Raw genomic sequence first — 22,960 nt, 5'->3', positions numbered from 1 at the left:
TTTCAGCTAAAATAAAAAAAGAAAAAGGAAAGCTCTATAGAGTAAAACTTATTTCCAGATGAAGTGGTTGTGGCACTTTTGCTTTGTACAACTTAACTCTTCAAAACTCCTAGGAAAAGTTTTTCTGACTTTATATTGTTTGCTTCTCATCTGTGGTGTATGATGACATTTAGGAAAAATGTAGTCTCTAATTTCTGCAACAGTACGAATGATATTCTCTACATAGAAAGAACATCAAGTATATTTGCATTGTTTTACATCTTAAGCAGATTTTTATACATAAAAAATTTAAACATTTCTTTATCTGCTTTCAAGTCATTGTGCCACTCCAGATAGCTCCTGCTGCTGGATTAAAGTTGATTTCTATAAGGTTGTGGTGATAAACCCTGATAATTATACTTTTTTTTTTAACGCTGTCATAGAGCAAGTGCTGTGTTAATGCATACCTAGAACTCTGAAATACAGATGATCTACTTTATATGCCTTAAGTAGTTTGGATATTTGGGCTATTTCATTTTGCAACATATCCCTATAAATATTAAGTATTCAATGTGGGAGTTGTGCCCTCTTAAGGATAATGTATTCTAGCATCATTTTACTAAATGTCATTAAAATAGTGAAATGGGGACTTACTTTGGCTCTGCAGAAAGTGCTTACATGTCTGATGTTTAAAATAAATAATATTAAAGGATTATCATCAAAGGTTCTAAGGGGCTGAATGACAGTAGGCAGGTGGAAGGTACACTTTTAAATCCTATCCCAGTGTCATATAATGAGTATTAAAGACCTTCAAGTTCTGGCCGTCTGACTTGTATGTACCAGTAGGAAGTTTGTTAATGAGTTTACATTCATGGTTTTATAATACTGTTACCTTTACCTCTTTTTCTACAGCATGTAGCTTTTACACTATGGGACCAGCTGGGAGACAGCACCCCTCAGCACCACCAAAAGAGTGTGGAGCTGTTCTACCAGTTACATAACTTGGTTCCTTCTTCCAGCATCTGTGAGGATGTGATAAGCCAGCAGTTAACTCATAAAGACAAGGTGACTTCTCTTATCCTGTGTCCACTCCCCATTCCTATTATACCAAATGTAAAGTTGGGAAACCTTAGGAAAATGATTGCAGCTAGTATCTGAATAAGAGAAAATAGAGGTTTGTTCAGAGTGGTTTTAATGTCTTTAAAATAAAGGTTCTATTCTTTTTAGAGAAAAGTTCTTTACAAAAACATCAGTAATATGAAAAATCAAAGTAACTCAAAATCAAATACTGGGTTTATTTCTTGGTTCAGGACACCAGTTATAGGTAGTGATGATTAAGGTTTTTGCTGGTCCAAGATCTAGATTCATTTCAAGAGGTCTCAGTGGCCTTAGTTGTGGTACTGATGGATACATTAATACATGGGAAATTAAATAATAGGTGTCAGTTACATTTATCAGCTATATAATGCTAATATGTGAGGTTGTATTATTTTCATTACATTACATATCCAAAATAAGGATTTTGTATTCTAATGTATAGGAAGTGACACATAAGTCAGTTAGAGTAAAGATGTCTGAGTTACGAGTGAGCTTGAGAGGAAGTTGGAACACATTCTAATTGATCTCTTCCAGGTAACTTAATGAAGTATGTGGTCTTCCTGCACCTGCTCTGTAATATAAACTCAAGATTTTCTTAAATAGCTTTTAGAAGTGGATTGCCCTAATTGAATAAAGTCTCAATTCTAGTGAGTTTGAATGGGTCATACTCAAAAAGGCATTGTGTTGCTCTAGCTGGTTTGGCCTGTGGACTGAAGGGTCCCAGGTTCAATTCTGGTCAAGGGCACATGCCTGCCCTATCCCCAGTAGGGGACGTACAGGAGGCAGCTGATCAGTGATTCTCTCCCATCATTGATGTTTCTATCTCTCCCTCTCCTTTCCTCTCTGAAATGAATAAAAATATATTTTAAAAAAATAACAACAAGAAACATGATTAAAACAAAAAGGCATTATGTTGAGTAAACGAAACATTTGGCAGGGTAGGGAAGTGGCAAATGGAGAAGTAAATGAAAAAGAATGGAAAGTTTATTCCCAGGAAAAATGTTAAAATTCTATTTTAGCTGCAACATTCTTACAAAACTGTTCAGAAATAAAATCCTATATAATAAAGAGGCAATATGCAAATTGACCCTCACGCCCTTGCATCACAAGATGGCTGCCCCCACGTCGTCACAAGATGGCCACCCCACGTCACCACAAGGTGGCCACCCCATGTTGTCACAAGATGGCCGCCCCCACATTGTCACAAGATGGCTGGCAGGGTAGGGCAGTTGAGGGCGACCACGCCTGCAGGAGAGGGCAGTTGGGGGCGATCGGGCCGGAAGGGCAGCCAGTTAGGTGTCAATCATGTTGGCAGGAGAGCAGTTAGGCGTCAATCAGGCCGGCAGGGGAGCAGTTAAAGGGTGATCAGGCTGGCAGGCAGAAGTGGTTAGGGGCGATCAGGCAGGTAGGCAAGCAGGCGAGTTGTTAGGAGCCAGCAGTCCTGGATTGTGAGAGGGATGTCCGACTGCTGGTTTAGCCTGATCCCAACCGGCAGTCAGACATTCCCCCGAGGGGTCCCAGATTGGAGAGGGTGCAGGCTGGGCTGAGGGATCCCCCTCCCCCCCCCGAAATTCGTGCACTGGGACTCTAGTTTTAAATAAAGCCTTATATTTTAATTAAATTTTGTTTTACATTACATTACATATATTTAGGACAAATTACATACCTGTTTACTTGTGTAACATTTCATTTGTAAAGAAATACTAAGTCCTGAATAAGGATACTACACAGCCATTTAAAAAGTTAAAGTACCTGTAATTATTTACTTTTTTTTTATATATGTTTGTATTGGTTGATGTACAAACACAGGGTTTATAGGAAAAGCATTTATTATGCTCACAGAAAAAGCAAGTAATTCTCAAGCAACTTAAATAGTTGCTGTTCCTGGTTTTGGGGGGGCTTTTACTTGAAGGATTCTACAAGAGCTAGAGAAAGACTATAAACATTTTAATAATATCACAATTTCTACTTGATTTACATTAATACATGTTCATTATCTAATACCAAATGCTGGTCTTTCTAAATAATTTATTTTCACATTGTTCTATCCATTATTATCTGAACACTTAAATCTTATTCAAATAATCCCAAAAATAGTGTAATATTTTTCTTGTAGAAATAATGTTTTAGGTGTTTAAATTTTTTAATCAAATCAGCTTTGTAAGTGATAAATTCATTTGTGATTAATATATAATTTCTGGGAGCAAAAGTAAATCATATAGTACAATAAAATCAATTTTATCTACTAAGTATTTATATCAAAATGAGGGGGAAAGTGCTTCCCATACTGAGAATATCATGAGGCATGCACATTATCAACACTTTTCCTTACAATAACCTAGTAAACTGATTACCTCTCTGAATTGAATATTTATCAGGCAGCATAAGGTGATCCTTTATGTTTAATATTTTTTATTTATTTAGGTATTTTCTATGTTTCTACTTCCATGAAAAAATAAAGTTTATTGCAGTGTTTTGGAGTATCATGAACATTGACCATAACTCTTAAATAGCTCCTTTGATTTTTACTAAAATAGCTTAATATCTTCAAAGGAAAGTAAAATAATGTAATCTCTTATATTCCTCCCCAGAAAATAAAGATGGAGGCGCATGCAAAGTTTGCAGTTCTTTGGCATCTAACAAGGGACCTCCATATAAATAAGTCTTCATCTTTTGCACGTTCTTTTGACAGGTTGGTTGCATTTTATGTTCAGATTTTATCTTCAGATATCTTAATGTCTCTTTCGTTGACTCCTTTGTTAGTTTGGCAGGGGTAGGCAATAGCAATGTACACGTATTATAAATAGAACTTATAAATTATTGTTAAAAATCTAAGCTACATTAAAATTCATGGCATTTTCATGTATCTACCAGATTTCACTTATCTGCCAGATTTGCCCTTTTTTGCTCTGGAGCACCCAGTGTCCCTCATTTATTGGATGACTGTTTATCAAGTCCCAATAATGTGGTAGGTGCCATTCCAGGTATCAAGATTGCAGCAGTAGAGACAGCCTTCTTGAATCTGTAATCACATTCAGTAACATAACATATAAACAGTACATTGTATAAGTGTTTCTCTAGCAGTTATTCTCAATCTTTTGCCTGAACTGGTATTTATTAAAATCTAAAGCTAAAATACTGACATCCCTTTCTTGGATTCAAAGAACCTATAGGTGCCTGAGAGTGGTTCTGAAATTTGGCTAGCCTATTTAGATAACTCATTCCTGAAATAGGAGATTTGCATTGACTTCCAAGTAGATGCCACTTACAAGTAGATTTGTATATTGGCATAAGATAGCAGTCTCACCAGCAGGTTTCTTAGAGGTGGCCACAAATCTATGTTTAAAGCCCAGCTCAGATCACATGTCTGCTCTACTGAATGTTATGTCAACTGGTGCTTTTCAATTAGCATCACCATCTTTAAATGATCTGCTATTGAACTTCTATAAGGAAGTAGGCCCTAGGCCTAGAAACTTTACAAATACCATCTCTAATTTGACGACCATGTTTCCTCATCGTACAAGTGAGGCAGTGAAGGCCCAGAGAAGTTGTGACTTGCCCAAGAGCACACATAAGATCAAATGAATGGCCCAGATTTGAATCATGGGTATTCTGATCCAACCATCCCTCATGCCTTGAATTAAGTGCATAGTTTTGATTCATAAAGAGAATGGGAACAGAGGAGCATGGACCAGCGTAGAGGTAACATTGACTTGAATTGGAAGAGGGTTCAGTATTTGGTGACAGGAATATGTTGCTAAAACAAGACTAATTTTATAAGGTTGTTTTTTTTTTCTTTACTATTTATCTTAAGAATAATGTATGCTTGTGAAATTTCAGGAACCCAAGTACCTACAAAAGGGCAAAAGACTGTTTTCTCCTTATTGTACCTACTGACACTGTGAGATTAAGATTATTAAAATGCTGTGGTCAAAGTTATCCTGAAGTATGACTAGTTTAAAATGGTTAATTCAAAATAAGAAACACTACTCATAATGTTAATTTTAGAAAAGTTAAGAGTGTCACAGTAAAAGTAGGTATTTTGATCTTTACTTATTTGTGTTTATTGTAGGTCACTGTTCATCATGTTAGATAGCCTTAACAGTATCGATGGTTCTACCAGCTCTGTGGGACAAGCCTGGCTAAACCAAGTTCTACAAAGACATGATATTGCAAGAGTTCTGGAGCCATTGCTATTGCTCCTGCTTCATCCCAAAACTCAGAGGGTTTCAGTGCAGCGTGTTCAAGCAGAACGTTACTGGAATAAGGCTTGTTATACTGGAGAAGAAAGTGACAAGCATTTCATGGAAAATTTTGCATGTAGCAATGGTGAATATCACATGCAAGTAGAACAGCTCTATTTAGAGTTAAGTTTTTAAAATAAAGTGAGAGTTGAACACAACAGTGATTGACAAGAGAATTGAATGTGAGATTTTTTGAATGGGCTTATTTTCTCCCCTCTGCATTCACTAGCAGTGCTCATGTGGGCCATGTCTGTGTGTGCTTCGTCAGTGACCCTCTTAGAGGAGTTGGATCTCTTATCACTTGACTCTTCTTTCAGGGAGTCATCAGCACAGCATTGGTCAGAGACATCCTTCAGTTTTGATGGAAATACCTTTAGTTTTATTTTGCAATCCTAGTCCTACAAGGTTCTGCAGATACTTCACTAGGAATGCATAGTAAGCTTATAGTGCATATTTATATTTCATGAGTCATTTTCCTCATCTGTAAAATGGGAATCAACCCATTTCTCAAGTCATATTTATGACATGTTTAGTGTAGTGACTGGCATATTTTAAGTGGTAAACACTATTATTACACTCTACAAACTGTTGGGTGAAGCCTTTTATAACACAGGATTAGATTAATTTATTATATGAAAGGGACAGAAGATTCTCACTTAATTTGTGTCTCAACAACCCTATGAGGTCAGCAATAAAAAAGTAATTATACTGAGCAGGGAGCTGGTTCTTAGAAGGCTGTGCTATCTCAAAGGCTCACTGCTGGTAAGTGATGCAAGCTGGAACTACACTATCCTGCTATTTCACTTTTAGTGTGTTTCTACAGAGTCTTTGTTCCTTTCTCTAGATTCCTTTCCACTTATTTCCCTGAATTTTCTAAAAAATGCCCTTCCCTGCTAATTGCCAGAACTTCTATGTATTATCACTACCTACCATCACAGTTCCAGCTTGTCTGCTGAATTCTCACCTCTCCTCTGAAATCAATCTCAGACCTCACCTGTGGTATCATGATGCTTTCCCTGAAAGTAATAGCATTTGGTTTGTACCATTCATATGCAACTAAGCATTCCATCCATTCTAAAAGAATTCCATCAATGTAGTATGCTCTCCAAAAAGTATAGCAATAGATTAATGTATTGGTGATCCCCCCCCCCCCCCCCCCCCCGCTGATTTTAAGCTCCTTAGAGGGAACAATGTTGTCTTTTTCTTCTCACCCTCATTGTCTGTTGGTTTAGGGCATTACTCATACTAGATTATTCCTAAACGTTTTTTGAATTTTATCAGAATCAAGGAGGTTGTATTTTTATACTTCTCTTTAGCATAACACAGGGAGGAAAAGAACACTAAAATTTTAAACTGCAGTAAAAAAGGATTTCTTATTTGGGGATGAGGGCAAATTTTTATATTTCATCTGTGTTAAATGTGCTCTTCTGTTTTAAGTTAAATTCAATTGAATAATAGGCCTTCTATTGTTGAAATGTGTTTATTAAATTCTAGTTAACAGTTATCTATATAATTTTCTAACTTAAAAGGTGTGAAATAGTAATAAAATATGACTTTTAATAGTAAAATATAAGTAGGTTTTGAAACTAATGATTAAAATTCTTGAGTTCAGTGTATATTTCTACATTTTCGTTATTTAAAATTTTTCCTTCTTTACTATTTTTTCATATACCAGTAAGCCAAATACAACTCATTGCATCTAAAGGAAATGGTGAAAAGCCGCTTACCGTGGATGAAATAGAGAACTTTAGTCTCACCGTTAATCCATTAAGTGACAGACTTTCCCTTCTAAGTACCAGCAGTGAGACAATTCCAATGATTGTATCTGATTTTGATCTTCCAGACCAACAGATAGAAATACTTCAGAGTTCTGACTCTGGATGTTCACAGTCCTCTGCTGGGGACAACCTGAGTTACGAAGTTGATCCTGAAAATGTAAATGCCCAAGAGGACTCTCAGATGCTGAACACAAGCTCCCCAGATGATGATGTTCAGCAGGTAGTGTTTGACCTGATATGTAAAGTTGTAAGTGGCCTCGAAGCAGAAACGGCATCAACTACTTCTCAGTTAGAAATTGAAGCTATGCCCCCAAAGCACAGTGATGTGGATCCAGGCGAGGAGCCAATTAAAGGTGAAGATCAGTCCACTCAGCAGAGTCAGAGTACTTCACTGAGTAACGAAAGATCTCAGTTTCTCTCTGTGTCTGCAGAAGATGGCCGTGAGTGTGTGGCAACTGGAATCTCCAGAAATAGCTCCTCACCTTGTATTTCCGAAACCACACAGACTCCCCGTGACTCTTCTCTTGCTTCCACAGAAACCAAATCTAGACAGAGGAGTCACAGTAGTATTCAGTTCAGCTTCAAAGAAAAATTATCAGAAAAAGTCCCAGAGAAAGAAACAATCGTTAAGGAGTCAGGCAAACAGCCAGGAGCAAAACCTAAAGTAAAACTTGCCAAGAAAAAGGATGATGACAAGAAAAAAACTTCAAATGAAAAACTCAAACAAACCAGTGTATTTTTTAGTGATGGTCTGGATTTAGAGAACTGGTATAGCTGTGGAGAGGGAGACATTTCTGAAATCGAAAGTGACATGGGTTCTCCAGGATCACGGAAATCTCCCAGTTTCAACATCCATCCTCTCTATCAGCATGTGCTCCTGTATCTCCAGTTGTATGATTCATCCAGGACTCTTTATGCTTTTTCTGCCATCAAAGCCATATTGAAAACTAACCCTATTGCTTTTGTAAATGCCATTTCAACCACTAGTATAAATAATGTGTATACTCCTCAGTTATCTCTGCTTCAGAATCTATTGGCCAGACACCGGATTTCTGTTATGGGCAAAGACTTTTATAGTCACATTCCAGTGGACTCAAATCATAACTTCAGGAGTTCTATGTACATAGAAATTCTCATTTCCCTCTGTTTATATTACATGCGTAGCCATTACCCAACTCATGTCAAGGTCACTGCACAAGATTTAATAGGCAATCGAAACATGCAGATGATGAGCATAGAAATTTTGACACTTCTCTTTACTGAGCTGGCAAAAGTAATAGAAAACTCAGCAAAGGGTTTTCCTAGTTTTATCTCTGATATGTTATCTAAGTGCAAAGTTCAGAAAGTAATTCTTCACTGTTTGCTGTCATCTATCTTTAGTGCACAGAAATGGCATAGTGAAAAAAAGGCAGGTAAGAATGTGATTGCTGTGGAAGAAGGTTTCTCAGAGGACAGCCTTATCAATTTCTCAGAGGATGAGTTTGACAATGGCAGCACACTCCAGTCACAACTTCTTAAAGTTCTTCAGAGACTCATTGTTCTAGAACACTGGGTAATGACTGTCCCTGAAGAGAATGAAACAGGTTTTGATTTTGTTGTATCTGATCTGGAACACATCAGTCCCCATCAGCCCATGACTTCTCTTCAGTATTTGCATGCTCAGCCAATCACATGCCAAGGCATGTTCCTCTGTGCAGTGATACGGGCCTTACATCAACACTGTGCTTGTAAGATGCACCCACAATGGATTGGTTTAATCACATCTACTCTGCCTTACATGGGAAAAGTTCTACAGAGAGTGGTTGTTTCTGTGACACTACAACTTTGCAGAAATTTAGATAATCTAATTCAGCAGTACAAATATGAAACAGGATTATCTGATAGTAGGTAAGAGTTGATTTTTAACTTGGTTTTAATTGACATTCATCACATATATAACTGCTTAGTCATACAGAATGTCAGTCAGAATTTGAGTAAATTAGTGGGTATCACTAGGTAGGTTACAAATAGTAAGTTATTTTCACAAAGAAGAAAATTCAGCTTGAGGAATAATAATTAAACAATGAAGATTGGAAAAGATAAGGAATGTTTAAACAGGCCTTTTCCTCCTAAGGGCTGAAATTAATTCCATTCTTCTCTGAGCTGGCAAAAGTAATAGCCCAGAAAAGGGTTTCCCTAGTTTTATCTGAATGTTATCTAAGGGCAAATTAATTTCACACTAAATTAATTTAAAATTACAAATCTTTTCCTATCTGATTTTATTTCTTGTTTGGAGGAGAAATTCCATATGTATCCCCAGGCCATATTTAAAATTAGTCTGCCAAATGAACCAGATGATTAGTAGACTAATTTCTGGTTTGTCTCCTGTATAACCTCAGCAACTACATGTAAAATATAAGAAAACTGCCAGTATTATTTATTATTGATATGCCTGCCCTACACAGTTGCTAGAGATTTACTGGCATTGATTACTTTGTATAGAATATCTTAGCCAAAAACAACTTAAGTACATATAATGAGACTAATTTATTTTATAAATTAGGACATAAAAGCTACTAATTTATTATTTTAGTCATTTATTTATGTAATCTTTATTGAGCACTTACTATGTGCCTAGAACATTTAATATTAATAAATGTTTCTCAGAACTTACGTTCAAATGAATGCATTTTATTTCAGGCCTCTGTGGATGGCATCAATTATTCCACCAGATATGATTCTTATTCTTTTAGAAGGGATCACAGCCATTATCCATTACTGTTTGTTGGATCCTACTACACAGTATCTCCAAGTAAGACTGCACAAATATTTTACTTTTTAAAAAATATTATGAGATACAGGTCCCCATTTAAAAACCTCAGTAAGTGATAATATGTTTTTCCCCCCAACTTTAATAGCTTTGGGTCAATGTAGACCACAGACACTTGTATGAAGCCCGCAAAGGAATCCTCTCAATCCTTCATATGATCATGTCCTCTGTGACATTGCTTTGGAGCATACTGCATCAGGCTGATTCTTCAGAAAAGATGACTGTTGCTGCATCTGCTTCTGTTACCACCATTAATCTTGGAGCCACAAAGGTTAGAAATTCACACTTCACCTGGGGCTCAAGAGTCTGTTTTAGCACTTTCCCAGAGATTATATTCAGAATTTGTGAATAATTTGAGTAGTATGTATGGCACTCTAATGCACTGAATAATTAATTACCAAATAATTTTATGACACATAAAATTCACCTATTTAAAGTAAATGTAATATAGTGATTTTTAGAAACATATTTGAAGAGTAGTGAAACAATCACCACACTCTACTTTTCAAACGTATCTATTACCACAAAGATTCCGCATATCCATTTGCAGTCACTCCGTGTTCCTACCCCTAACCTCCATACACTATTAATCTGTATTCTCTATATGTAGAGTTGCTTCTGAGCATTTTGAATAAATGGAACCACGCATTATTTCATCTTTTGTATTTAGCTTCTTTCATATGACAATGTTTTTGATGTTTATTCATACATGTTAAACTTTGTTCCTTTTCAAAGGGCTTTAAAATTTTTATAGTCTTTTACCTAGTAATGAATTTTAAAGTAATCAAAAATTATGAAAAGATATATTTATAAGGCAAACTGAAAGATTCTAAACAATAAATAAGGAAATAGTTAAGTAAGTTATTCTTTAGTGTTACATTATGTAGCTACTAATAATTATAGTTTGGAGAATTCTTAGTGGGTAGAAAAATGCTTAAAAGTTTAGTGAAACAGGGATGTTACTTAGTTGAACAAATGCTGTATTTCCAGTCATGTAAAGAAAATAAATTTCTCTCAGAAAAAGGAGTAAATTTCATATTTTAATAGTGATGATCTCAGAATGATGGAATTAATGTTTGTTTTAAAAATACTGTTACATATTTTCCAAATTTTCTACTTTATACTTAGAAGAAAATTATATGAATTTTTAAAAGTGTGTTATGCTATGTCTGTTGTAAAATTGACATTCCTCTATTATCTAGACCTGATTTTCTGGACTTGTGAGTCATGGGAACATGTTTGTAATTGGGAAAAGGGGAAGGGTTAGAATCATGAGGAAAATTTTGTCTAAGTACTGATATTTGGATTAAACTGTGGTTTTTATTTTATTCAATTTTAATAAAATGTAAAACTCCTTCCCCTCTTAATAATGAATCTACATTAAACATAATTGAATTTCATGTATAGTTGCCCCTTGAGCCACATGGGTTGGGGCACTGATCCCAGTGCATTGGAAAATCCATGAGTAACTTTTGTCTGCCCCCCAAATTTTTCCCCTCAATGGCCACAGAGGATTGATTCCAGGACACCTCCCCTGGTGTCAAAATCTGTACGTGATCAAGTGTCCTATATAAAATAGCCTAGAACAGTGCATACAGTCAGTCCTTCACATTCATGGACTCCCAAATGCAGATGGAAAATAGTGCAAGTATTTATTGGAAAAAAATTAACATATTAGTGGATCTTTGCAATTCAAACCCTTGTTGTTCGAGGGTCAACTATATTGTGTTTTTCTGTTCTATCATCACACTAATTACACTCTTGAATTTAGCTGATTGGTTGTTATTTTATAGGACACCCTCCCCCCCCCCGCCCCCAGTTTTAGAATTAAAATGACCATGGTTGCAATATTAACATGATTAAAGTTTACTATTGTTTAGGTAGTAAAACATATAAGTACTGTACATTACTTCAAGAAAAACAAAAGTGCAGGTTAGTTAATGCTTTCATACTTTTTAATTCACTTGTCACTTGCTTGTTTTAGAACTTGAGACAGCAAATTCTTGAATTATTGGGCCCCATTTCAATGAATCATGGTGTTCACTTTATGGCTGCCATTGCATTTGTATGGAATGAAAGAAGGCAGAATAAAAATATCAACAGGACCAAGGTATGTATTTAATCATTTTATACTTTTTATTTTTTTGTTTGGTAAAGCATTTGATGAGTACAGTAAGTCCTCACTTAACATTGACAGTGGGTTCTTGGAACATACAATGAAACCAATTTTACCATAGGCTAATTGATATAAACAACAGTTAAGTTCCTACAGCATCTCATCCATGTTATAATGAAAAGATATTGAACAAAACAATATCATTTGATGACCAGCTAATTTTCAACTCTCCATTAATTAAAAAGGGCCAGTATCAGGTAGGTAAGTAGAAAAGCAACATTTTGTGCACCTGTTTAGGTAATGACTTGTTGCCTAAATTTCTTAATTATAAAAGGTATTTTTTATGTGAAAAGAAAAATTAGTATGATATTAAAACTGTAGCCATATTTAAACAGCCATGATGATATAGTACTGTGTATCTTTTAAATGCTAGCTATTCAGGGTACAAAGCAAGGATATGAAGAAAAGTTTTTACGTTCACTAGTTTTTCATTATGACATAATAGGTTAAATAGTTTGTTTCTAAATGTAATTCATAAATTGTTTTTTACTAGGTTATATATGTGAAAATTTTGTTATTTTGTGACTTTTAAAGCTCAAGAAAGTGTCCTATATTAGAAATAAATAGTGACACGTTAGAATATTAAGGCTATTTACATTCAGACAAGATATATGATTTGTCTAGCTAGATGTTTCTGATATGTTATTTTTGTGCTGAATTCACATTACATATATGCTGACATTTCTAAAGTACTAAAAATAAACATTTCACTTATATGACATTATTTTAACATTTGAGAATTAAGTAGTAGATATTACATTGGACAGAATTAGAATCCTGGAATATGTAAAAGCAGTCAATTATTTGACAAAGGAAGCAAGAACATACAATGGGGTAATGATAATCTATTCATTAAACGTTGTTTGGAACATTAGGCAGATACTTGCAAAAAAAAGTGAAACTAGATCACCTCCTTACACCATATACAAGTATAAACTCAAAATGGATTAAAAACTTAAATGTAAGACTGGAAACCATAAAAATCATAGAAAACATAAGCAGTAGGAATCTTGGACATTTCTTTTAACAAATCTCCTTGGGCAGGGTAAACAAAAGAACAAATAAACAAATGCAACTACATTATCTTAAAAGTTCTTGCACAGCAAAGGAAACCATCAAAAAAGAAAGAAAAGACAACCCATTGAATGGAGAACATATTCACCAATGATACATATGATAAAGGGTTAATATTAAAAATTTATAAAGAACTCAAAAAATACAAACAATCCAAATTAAAAATGCTCAAAGGACCCTAGCAGGTGCATTAGTTGATTGGAGCGTAGTCCCATACCACAGAGGTTGGGTTTCAGTTCCCGGTCAGAGCAGATACCAAGGTTGGGGGTTCAGTGTTGGGAGTTTGATCCCTGGTTGGGGCAGATACATGGGGCAACCAATCAATGTTTCTCTCTCACATCAGTGTTTCTCTCTCTCTCTCTCCCTCCCTCCCCCTCTCTCTATCTTCCTTTTTCTCTCAAGTAAAAATATATCCTCAGATGAGGATTTAAAAATAAAATTGGCAAAGGATCTGAATAGACACTTCTCCAAAGAGGACATACAGATGGCCAATAGACATATGAAAAGATGCTCAGTGTCATTAATCATCAGAGAAATGCCATTTAAAACCACAAGGAGATATTACCTCACACCCCTCAGAATAGCTGTCATCAATAAATTAAAATACAAGTGTTGGTGAGGATGTGGAGAAAAGGAACTCTTGTGCACTGTTGGTGGTAATGCAGATTGGTGCAGCTACTGTAGAAAACTAAAAAAATTAAAACTGCCTTATGACCCAGTGATTCCACTTCTGGTATATATCCAAAGAAACCCAAAACATCAATTTGAAAGAATATATGCACCCCTATGTTCACTGCACCATTATTTACAATAGCCAAGCTATAGAAGCAACCCAAGTGCCCATCAATAGACTAGTGGATAAAAAAGCAGTGGTACATATATATATAATGGAATATTACTCGGCCATAAAAAAAGAACGAAGTTTTACCATTTGCAACAGCATGGGTGGACCTAGAGGGTATTATGTTAAGTTATATAAGTCAGTCAGAGAAAGACAAATACCATATGATTTCACTTATTTGTGGAATCTAAAGAAAACTATAAACAAAACAGAAACAGACTCATAAATACAGGAAACAGACTGATAGTTGCCAGAGGGGTGGGTGATTGGGGGACTGGGTGAAAGATGGGAGGGGGGTTGGGGGGTGAAAAAAGTGAAGGAATTAAGAAGTACAAATTGGTAGCTACAGAATAGTCACAGGGATATAAAGTACTGCATAGGGAATATAATCAATAATATTGTAATAACTGTGTGGTATCAGATGGGAACTGGATTTATTGGGATAATAAGTTATGTAAGTTATATAATGTCCAATCACTGTTTTATACACCTAAAACTATGAATATAAAGATAAGGATTAACAGTCATATGGAAAAAAGCTTATATGATAGACAAAGACCAAAACAACTATATATATATAAAAAGAAGAAACAATGCAGATAACAGAAGATGTGAACAATAATAATAATGTCTTTCAATAAGTGAAACCATATTGCATCCATAAGATAAGAGACTAGTAGAAAGATCATTGCAAAAATTCAAATTTTTCTTGGATATTGAATTTTATAGCAGAAGCAAAACAAACTTTTAAGAGTTACAAGCAAAAGGGGTAAATATCAGAAATAGCATGCAAACTTGGAAAGATGGACATGGGAAAAAGGAGATAAGAAAATTAGGGAAGTGAGCCCTGGCTGGTGTGGCTCAGTTGGTTGGAGTGTTGTCCTGTACACTAAAAGGTGGAGGGTTTGATTTCTGGTCAGGACACATACCCAGGTGGCAGGTCTGATCCCCAGTTGGGGCACATGTGGGAGGCACCTGATTGATGATTCTCTCTCACATCAATGTTTTCCCCCCTCTCTCTCTCCCTCTCCCCCTCCCTCCCTCCCTCCCTCTCCCCCCCTCTCTCTTACTCTCTTCCCCCCTCACTCACCCCCTTCCGCTCTCTAAAAAAAATCAATAAAATACACAGAAGAAAATTAGGGAATTGATACTGGAGATTCAATATCTTTTTGCAGAAAGATAGAACAGAAAAAAAATGAGAGAATAATATCAATGAAATAGTACAGGAACATTCCTCTGACAGTCTGTGAAAAAGAGATCACAAAGATCAGCATGTGATTTCAGGACACTGGATTTAAAGAGGAGATCTGAAAATATCCTCAAGAGAAAATACTGGAATAATGATAAGACTTGTCAATAGCAACACTGGAAATTGTGATGGAAAATTAGTTTCAAACTATAATTACATACCCAGCCAAAATGTCACTTAAGGTGTTTTGAACCATGCAATGTCTCAAAAAAAAAAAAAAAATTTGCCATAAATTTACGCTTTCTCAACTACAGGAAAATGCATCTCCACCAGAGGAGGAATAAACCAAGAAGGAAGAAGTTTTAGGATCCAATCAATAGGGGTTCCAACACAGAAGAAAAGGAAAGGGAATTTCCAGGCTGATGGTCACAGGAGAGATATCAAGATGATACTGTGTAGCAAGCCTAGAGGGCACGAACTCAGGGTAGAACAGAAAGACATTGAGCAGATTTCTCACGGAAAAAAAAAAAAAAAAAAAAAGGAGACACTAAATGGAGGAGGAAAGAGTAGAAAATTAACTACCTGGTATGTTTGAATATGTAATTAGAGGAGATTTACAGTTACTGGAGCATTGGGGAAGAATTTGTGATAGAAATAGAGAAAACCAAATTTTAAAAAAGCAGTGTCTTAATTCTAGGAAAAACAAAAAGTTTAATTAAAAGAGAAATACAATGATAGTGCAATATACAGCACAACCATAAGTAGGCATGTGAACACTGGATGTTTATTTAAGTAAAATTAATGATATAACTATGTTGGGAGAACAGGAAGAAAAGAGTAAGCGACCTCAATCATTGTCTCCTAAAGTTAGAAGTCAGTAGGTAATATCTAAAATTGGGGCGAGGGGGGGAGGGGAGTGAAATAGGAAAATATAATAGCATTGTGAATTATTCAGAAATAATAGAAAAGAGCTAAGAGTTGAACATGGTTGCTTTGGGTCATGAGAAAGGATAGGGGACTGCAATTTTTTTTTAATTCAGGCTTATTGTCCTATATGATTTTTTAAAAATAATGTACATGTGTTACTGATAAAAAAATATAAATTTTACCAGACATATAATCAATGGACTTGAAAAATCCTTTGAAAGACCTCTTAAAAGACTTATGTATACACGTATATAAATACAATGATGTGTTATCCAGGTTATTCCTGCAGCCAGTGAAGAACAGCTTTTACTGGTAGAACTGGTTCGCTCAATCAGTGTCATGAGAACAGAAACTGTTATACAGACTGTGAAAGAAGTTTTAAAGCAGCCCCCAGCCATAGCAAAAGACAAGGTAATAAGAGCTTTTCTCAGCTTTTGTTTACAGTTCTATTTGAAAAATGATGCTGGTAGGTAAGGTTTTTGTTGTACAGTAATGTCCTTTTTGCAGAGATGAGTGCATGTAGCCCTTGTACTGCTGTAATAAAAACAGTTATCAATAACTTCAGTGACTTACTATTGTGATCATTCTGTAGCTAGTGAAAAACGGTTTACTGCTCATATCTCTATATGTACGTCTAAGGCAGTCAACAGCTGTGTGATCTAATTCTTAGGGGCGGGGAAGGGAAGGCTGGTGGGGTTCTGGTCCTTTAAAGGAAGAACACAGAGCCAGAGTCCAAGGTCTGCTTACCTCAGTCGTTGACTTTCTCAAAGCTTCTTCATTGCTTTCTCTTCTAAATGAATCTGTCTTTTTTTCAATTAATGTTTACATTCAATATTATTTTGTGTTAGTTTCATGTATACAGCATAGTGGTTAGACATTCATATACTTTACGAAGTGTTCCCCCTGATCTTTCCTGTACTCATCTGACCCCATACATAGTTATTACAATCTTATTGACTATATATTTCCTATGCTGTACTTTACAGCCCCATTACTATTTTGTTAACTACCAATCTGTACTTCTCAATCCCTTCACCTTTTCCTCCCAGTCCCCAATCCTCCTCCTCTCTGGCAACCAGCAGTCTGTTCTCTGTATCTATGAGTCTGTTTCTATTTTGTTTGTTTATAGTTTTCTTTAGATTCCACATATAAATGAAATCATATGCTATTTGTCTTTCTCTGACTGACTTATTTCCCTTAGCATAGTACCCTTTGGCATAATATTCATGCTGTTGCAAATGGTTAAGACGTCGTTCTTTTTTATGGCCAAGTAATATTCCATTGTATATATGTACCACTGCTTTTTTATCCACTTCTCTATTGATGGGCACTTGGTTTGTTTCCATACCTTGGCTATGGTAATTAACAGTGCAGTGAACATAGGGGTGCATATATTCTTTCGAATTAGTGGTTTGGGTTTCTTTGGATATATACCAGAAGTGGAATCACTGGGTCATAAGGCAGTTCCATTTTTAATTTTTTGAGGGTCCTCCACACTGTTTCTACATGGCTGCATCAATCTGCATTATCACCAACAGTGCACAAGGGTTCCCTTTTCTCTACATTGTCGCTAACACTTGTCATTTGTGGATTTATTGGTGATAGCCATTCTGACATGCATGAGGTGATATCTCTTGTGATTTTAAATAGCATTTCTCTGATGATTAATGACATTGAGCATCTTTTCATATGTCTATTGTCCGTCTGTATGTCCTCTTTGGAGAAGTGTCTATTCAGGTTTTTTGCCCATTTTTAAATTGAATTATTTGCATTTCTTTGGTGTATGAATTCTTTATAAATTTTGGATATTAACCCTTTATCATATGTATAATTGGTGAATATGTTCTCCATTCAGTGGGTTGTCTTTTCTTCCCTCCCTCCCTCCTTCTCTCCCTCCCTTCCTTTCGATGCTTTCCTTTGCTGTGCAGGCTTTTGTGTTCCCTTGCCCAAGGAGACTTGCTAAAAGAAATGTCCAAGATTTTACTACCTATGTTTTCTATGGTTTCCAGTCTTACATTTAAGTTTTTAATCTATTTTGAGATTATACTTGTATATATGGTGAAAGGAGGTAGTCTAGTTTCATTTTTTCCATGTATCTGTTCAATTTTCCCAACACCATGTAATGAGTAGATTGTCTTTCCCCCAGTGTATATTCTTGCCTCCTTTGTGAAATGTTATACTAATTGACCATACAGGCATGGGTTTATTTCTCAGCTCTCTATTTTGTTCCATTAATATATGTCTGTTGTTGTGGTGGGTTTTTTTTAAATATATGGGATAGAGAGTTAGAAACATCGATGAGAGAGAAACATCGATGAGCTGCCTCCTGCACACTTCCCACTGGGGATGTGCCCGCAACCAAGGTAAATGCCCTTGACCGGAATCAAACCCGGGACCCCCCAGTCCACAGGCCAACGCTCTATCCACCGAGCCAAACTGGTCAGGGATATATGTCTGTTTTTATGCCAATACCATGCTGCTTTGATTACTATGGCCTTGTAGTATAGTTTGATATTAGGTAGCATGCTTCCTTCAACTTTATTCTTCTTTCTCAAGATTGCTGTGGCTATTCAGGTCTGTTGTGGTTCCATATAAATTTATGGAATATTTGTTCTAGTTCTGTGAAGTATGCCATTCGTATTTTTATAGGAATTATGTTGAATCTATACATCGCTTGGATAGTATGGACATTTTTACAATATTCTTGCTATCCATGACCAAAGTATATGCTTCCATTTATTTTTATCTTTTTCATTTTCTTTCTTCAGTGTCTTATAATTTTCCAAGTACAGGTCTTTTACATCCTTGGTTAAATTTATCCCTATGTATTTTTTATGCAGTTATAAATGGGATTGTTTTCTTATTTTCTCTTTCTGATAGTTCATTATTGGTATATAAAAATGCAACTGATTTCTGGATATTTATTTTGTATCCTACTACTTTACTGAATTTATCAGTTCGAATAGATTTTTTTGGTGGAATCTTTAATATTCTCTACATAAAGTATCATGTCATCTGCAAATAATGACAGTTTTTCTTCTTTCAAATTGGATCACCATTTATTTCTTTTTCTTGTCTGATTGTTGTGGCTAGGACTTTCAGTACTATGTTGAATAAGAGCGATGAAAGTGGGCATCCCTGTCTTGTTGCTCAAAATGAATCTCTTAATTCTGTAAACTTACCATGTTTTGCTATAACTTTAGTTCTAGTCAGTGTCATTTCTTGATCATGTACAAGACTGTACCTTCGAAGAGCTACAGAAAATGAATAACACAATCTCTGCATTCATAGTGCACTGTCTTTAATTAGGCAGACATGAAATTCAACAAGTAGTAAAATTATGGCCTCTCTACTTTTTCTGCTTTTAATTCTAGCAATTTTAAGAGGTCATATTTTCTTAGAAATTGTTTATTAACTGCAAACATTAGACTTCAGGCCATTCAAAAGAGACCTAATCACATCCATGAAAGAATTATTACACAGATCTGAAAATCTTGAAATTTTTTCCTTGATTTGCCAATAGGGAAAGTGTGCTTGGATATGTAAATAGCCACTGTTCTTATCTTTTTAGTACTTTTCTTACTATTCTGAAATCACCTCTGGGGCATTTGTGATAGGATTTTAAATTTGCCTGTGAACGCTCAGTTCAGCATAATATTTTCAGCATCTACTTGTACCAAATATTGGGCTAAGTGTGCAGGATATGAAAACAAGAGCAAATTTCACACACACACACACACACACACACACACACACACACACACACACTCTCTCTCTCTCTCTCTCTCTCTCTCGACCTGCTGCCCCTCTGTTCTTACTCTATTAAGTTCTGAGTAGATTAGATACTTCATTTTCTTTGTGATAAAAGGGGAAAACTTCAAGGGAATATTTTCTGCTAAAGGAACAAAGTGGATGTCAGTGGTAAACAGTTTCATTTTCTTACCTAGTATTAATTTCTAAGTACAGGTGTTCTTTTTATTACATGTTTCACTTAGCACTATTTTTAGATAAAGTCTACATTTTAGATATTAGGCGTTATTCCCAAATTTGGCTAACTATATTAATTTAACAGAAATGTGTGATAAAATAGATTAAAAGCACATTTTATAAAAAAAATCTCAACTTAATTCTGATAGCACCAACTAAGCATAAACTAATTAAAATAAAACTAGATTTGGTATTTACAGAGTAAATCGATCATTTAAAAGTAATAGCTGGAGTAGTAGGGTAGGAATTGAGAATCTTTCTATTCTTTCCATTCATTTTCAACTTTTTAAATAGCTTGAGTTTTTCCCCGTACTAAATGAAAGAGAGCTGCATGGTTTTGTTTTGTTTTTATGACAAATTTGTGTTTGATTTTGTTTTGTTTTTTAATTAAAAATTGGCAGTAAAATACAGAGTAGTTGCAACAATGAAAAAGCAAAGGCAGCATTTTTCTTCACTGTAAAATTGATTTCTTTTGTTTATAGAAACATCTTTCTTTGGAAGTCTGCATGCTTCAGTTTTTCTATGCTTATATTCAAAGGTAAGATAACTGATGTGGATCTCTCCTTACTGTATTCGCAATGTATAAAAGTTAGGAAACATAGGAGAAAAGCACCTGAATTCTTTCAAGAAATTGCTATTTCTTTCCCCTAGGTTGTATGGTGTATTAAAACTGGTTGTGACTGCCTAAAATCTAAACATAGACACATAGAGGTGTTAGGGTTAAGATCAGACAGACACAAGATAATTTCTCTATAGGTGAGAGACTGTTGTTTAGGGTAGGTTAACAGGTCTCCCAAAGATGAGACAGACTCATGGATGAAGAAAAAAGAACTAGTAAAGGAGAGAAGTGGAGAGAACAGGATAGGGAGTAGGTGACTATGATGTTAGTAATTAAAATGAGATTTTAGTTGTATTTTAGTTTTGAGAGTCCATGTGTTAAAAACAGGGTCTCTACAGCAAAATTTATAGACTAATAAATCATACTGGGTATTAAATGTATTTGATATTCTTTTTATATAACAGAAGAAAAGAGAAAGCTTTTAGGGATTTTGTTTTCTCATAGTCTATAAAAATTTAGGGAATGTTTCAGAGAAACTAGAAGGAGAATTTGTTAAAGACTGTTGGTAAAATTATAAAGAAAATTAAAGTTTACTGTGGATTTCTATATATGTATATATAAAATATATATTTATCTTGCAGAATTCCAGTGCCCAATTTAGTGGATAGCTGGGCATCACTTTTGATCCTACTGAAAGACTCTATACAACTGAGTCTTCCAGCCCCAGGGCAGTTCCTTATACTTGGGTAAGTAATTTCACTTAAAAATATTATTTTGAATAAATGAAGAATGTTCATTGTCTTTTATTTTTTATTTTTATTTTTTAAATTTCTTTATTGATTAAGGTATCACATATTTGTCCTCATCCCCCCATTCCCATCCCACACCCCTCCCCACACATGCCCCCACTCCCCTGTTGTCCCCAACCACCGGTTAGGCGCATATGCTTGCACACAAGTCCTTTGGTTGATCTCTCCCCTTTACCCCCACGTTCCCCTACCCTCCCTCTGAGGCCCGACAGTCTGATTCGTGCCTCCTTGTTTCTGGGTCTGTTCTTGTTCATCAGTCTATGTTGTTCATTATTTCCACTAGATGAGTGAGATCATGTGCTATTAGAAATACACTTATAAGAACCGAAAATGAGACAAGCAATAATGGTTATGGTGACAGGAAATGAATCAGTCTGTAGTGAGTTTCTTTCTGGGCCAACAGTTCTTTTGAGACCCAATTACAATGTCCAACAGTTCCTATGTGTACATGTCAGCACTGACATTACAGTTCTGGATGGTGGACAAATGGTGGTAATGCAGGTCCGACTCTCTCTGGTTTGGTCCTGGGCAAACTGCAGTGATGCACAGCTGCTAACTGCTAGTATGGGAAGACCACGTCAGCGTCTTCCATCTCTGGACTGCTTCTCTTCTGTCTTCATGGCTGGAGTAGTCCTGTCGATTCCTCTCTGTTGCTGGAATCCACATGGTCTCGGAATTGTTTTAGCTGCGGAAAGCTGTGTCTTTGGAGGTGGAGGTCCCAGGTTCCGCGAGTCTGCAGCTGGGGTAGCAGGATATTGGTTGGAGTGGGTGCTGGGTCGCGGGGCAGTTCCAAGGCCTGTCTTGTTGGTGGTGTTGATGAGTTTCTACCTAAGGCCGTTCTCCGCTCAAGATGGCGTGGGCTCCCTCTGTGCTAGGGTCCGGCCGTCCCGGGAGTGCCCGCAGCGGTGGTCTGTTCATTGTCCTAATTGCTATATATCAGATGTTTTGGGTGACCATGTGATTTCTACCATCTCAAAGAATTCTCAAGGTATAAAACTAGATGTATAGCATGAGGCCTGTAAATAAAGGAGTGGGCAGGGATGGAGAAATCATGTTTATACATATACAAAATGTAAATGTGCTAGTGTAAAACTTACAACACTAGTTATTTCGTGAGGAGAGACTGGATTAAAAGGGGAGGAGGTGACATGAACCAGAAGGTCACAATTCGATTCCCGGTTGGGGCACATGTCCGGGTTTTGGACTCAATCCTCAGTACGAGTGTACAGGAGGTAAACAATCAGTGATTCTCATCATTGATGTTTCTATCTCTCTTTCCATCTCCCTTCCTCTCTCTGAAATCAATAAAAATATATTTAAAAAATAAAAAGGGGGAAGGGGTGAGTAGGATAGCTGAAGTGGACTGCATAGAGGAGGGTCATTTGAGTTCAAGGCCCTGAGCATAAACAGATTTGGAAAAGTCATTTTCCTGATTTATGTTACTAGTTTGTATGATTATTTGATAAATTCCAGTCACCCTTGCTTAACTT

General features: G+C 35.9%; 1 protein-coding gene across 5 annotated transcripts in view; it reads left to right on the top strand.

The window, feature by feature from the left end:
- The window catches only part of DOP1A (DOP1 leucine zipper like protein A), a 104,171-nt gene that overhangs the window by 63,280 nt on the left and 17,931 nt on the right, over positions 1-22,960 (top strand). For 4 of the 5 annotated variants that reach the window (XM_079779877.1, XM_079779876.1, XM_079779874.1 and 1 more), the window contains exons 17-26: positions 892-1,044; positions 3,669-3,769; positions 5,150-5,406; positions 6,997-8,986; positions 9,779-9,890; positions 9,997-10,179; positions 11,893-12,018; positions 16,392-16,526; positions 20,585-20,640; positions 21,303-21,407. In XM_079779877.1, the coding sequence (XP_079636003.1) occupies positions 892-1,044; positions 3,669-3,769; positions 5,150-5,406; positions 6,997-8,986; positions 9,779-9,890; positions 9,997-10,179; positions 11,893-12,018; positions 16,392-16,526; positions 20,585-20,640; positions 21,303-21,407 (3,218 nt within the window). The remainder of the gene's footprint in view (positions 1-891; positions 1,045-3,668; positions 3,770-5,149; positions 5,407-6,996; positions 8,987-9,778; positions 9,891-9,996; positions 10,180-11,892; positions 12,019-16,391; positions 16,527-20,584; positions 20,641-21,302; positions 21,408-22,960) is intronic. The other variant, XM_079779878.1, reaches the window with a different exon arrangement.

Source organism: Cnephaeus nilssonii, assembly GCF_951640355.1.
Source record: "Cnephaeus nilssonii genome assembly, chromosome: 9".
Lineage (NCBI taxonomy): Eukaryota > Metazoa > Chordata > Mammalia > Chiroptera > Vespertilionidae > Cnephaeus > Cnephaeus nilssonii.
Note: the sequence above shows the minus strand (reverse complement) of the source record. Positions and strands in the feature narration are given on the sequence as shown.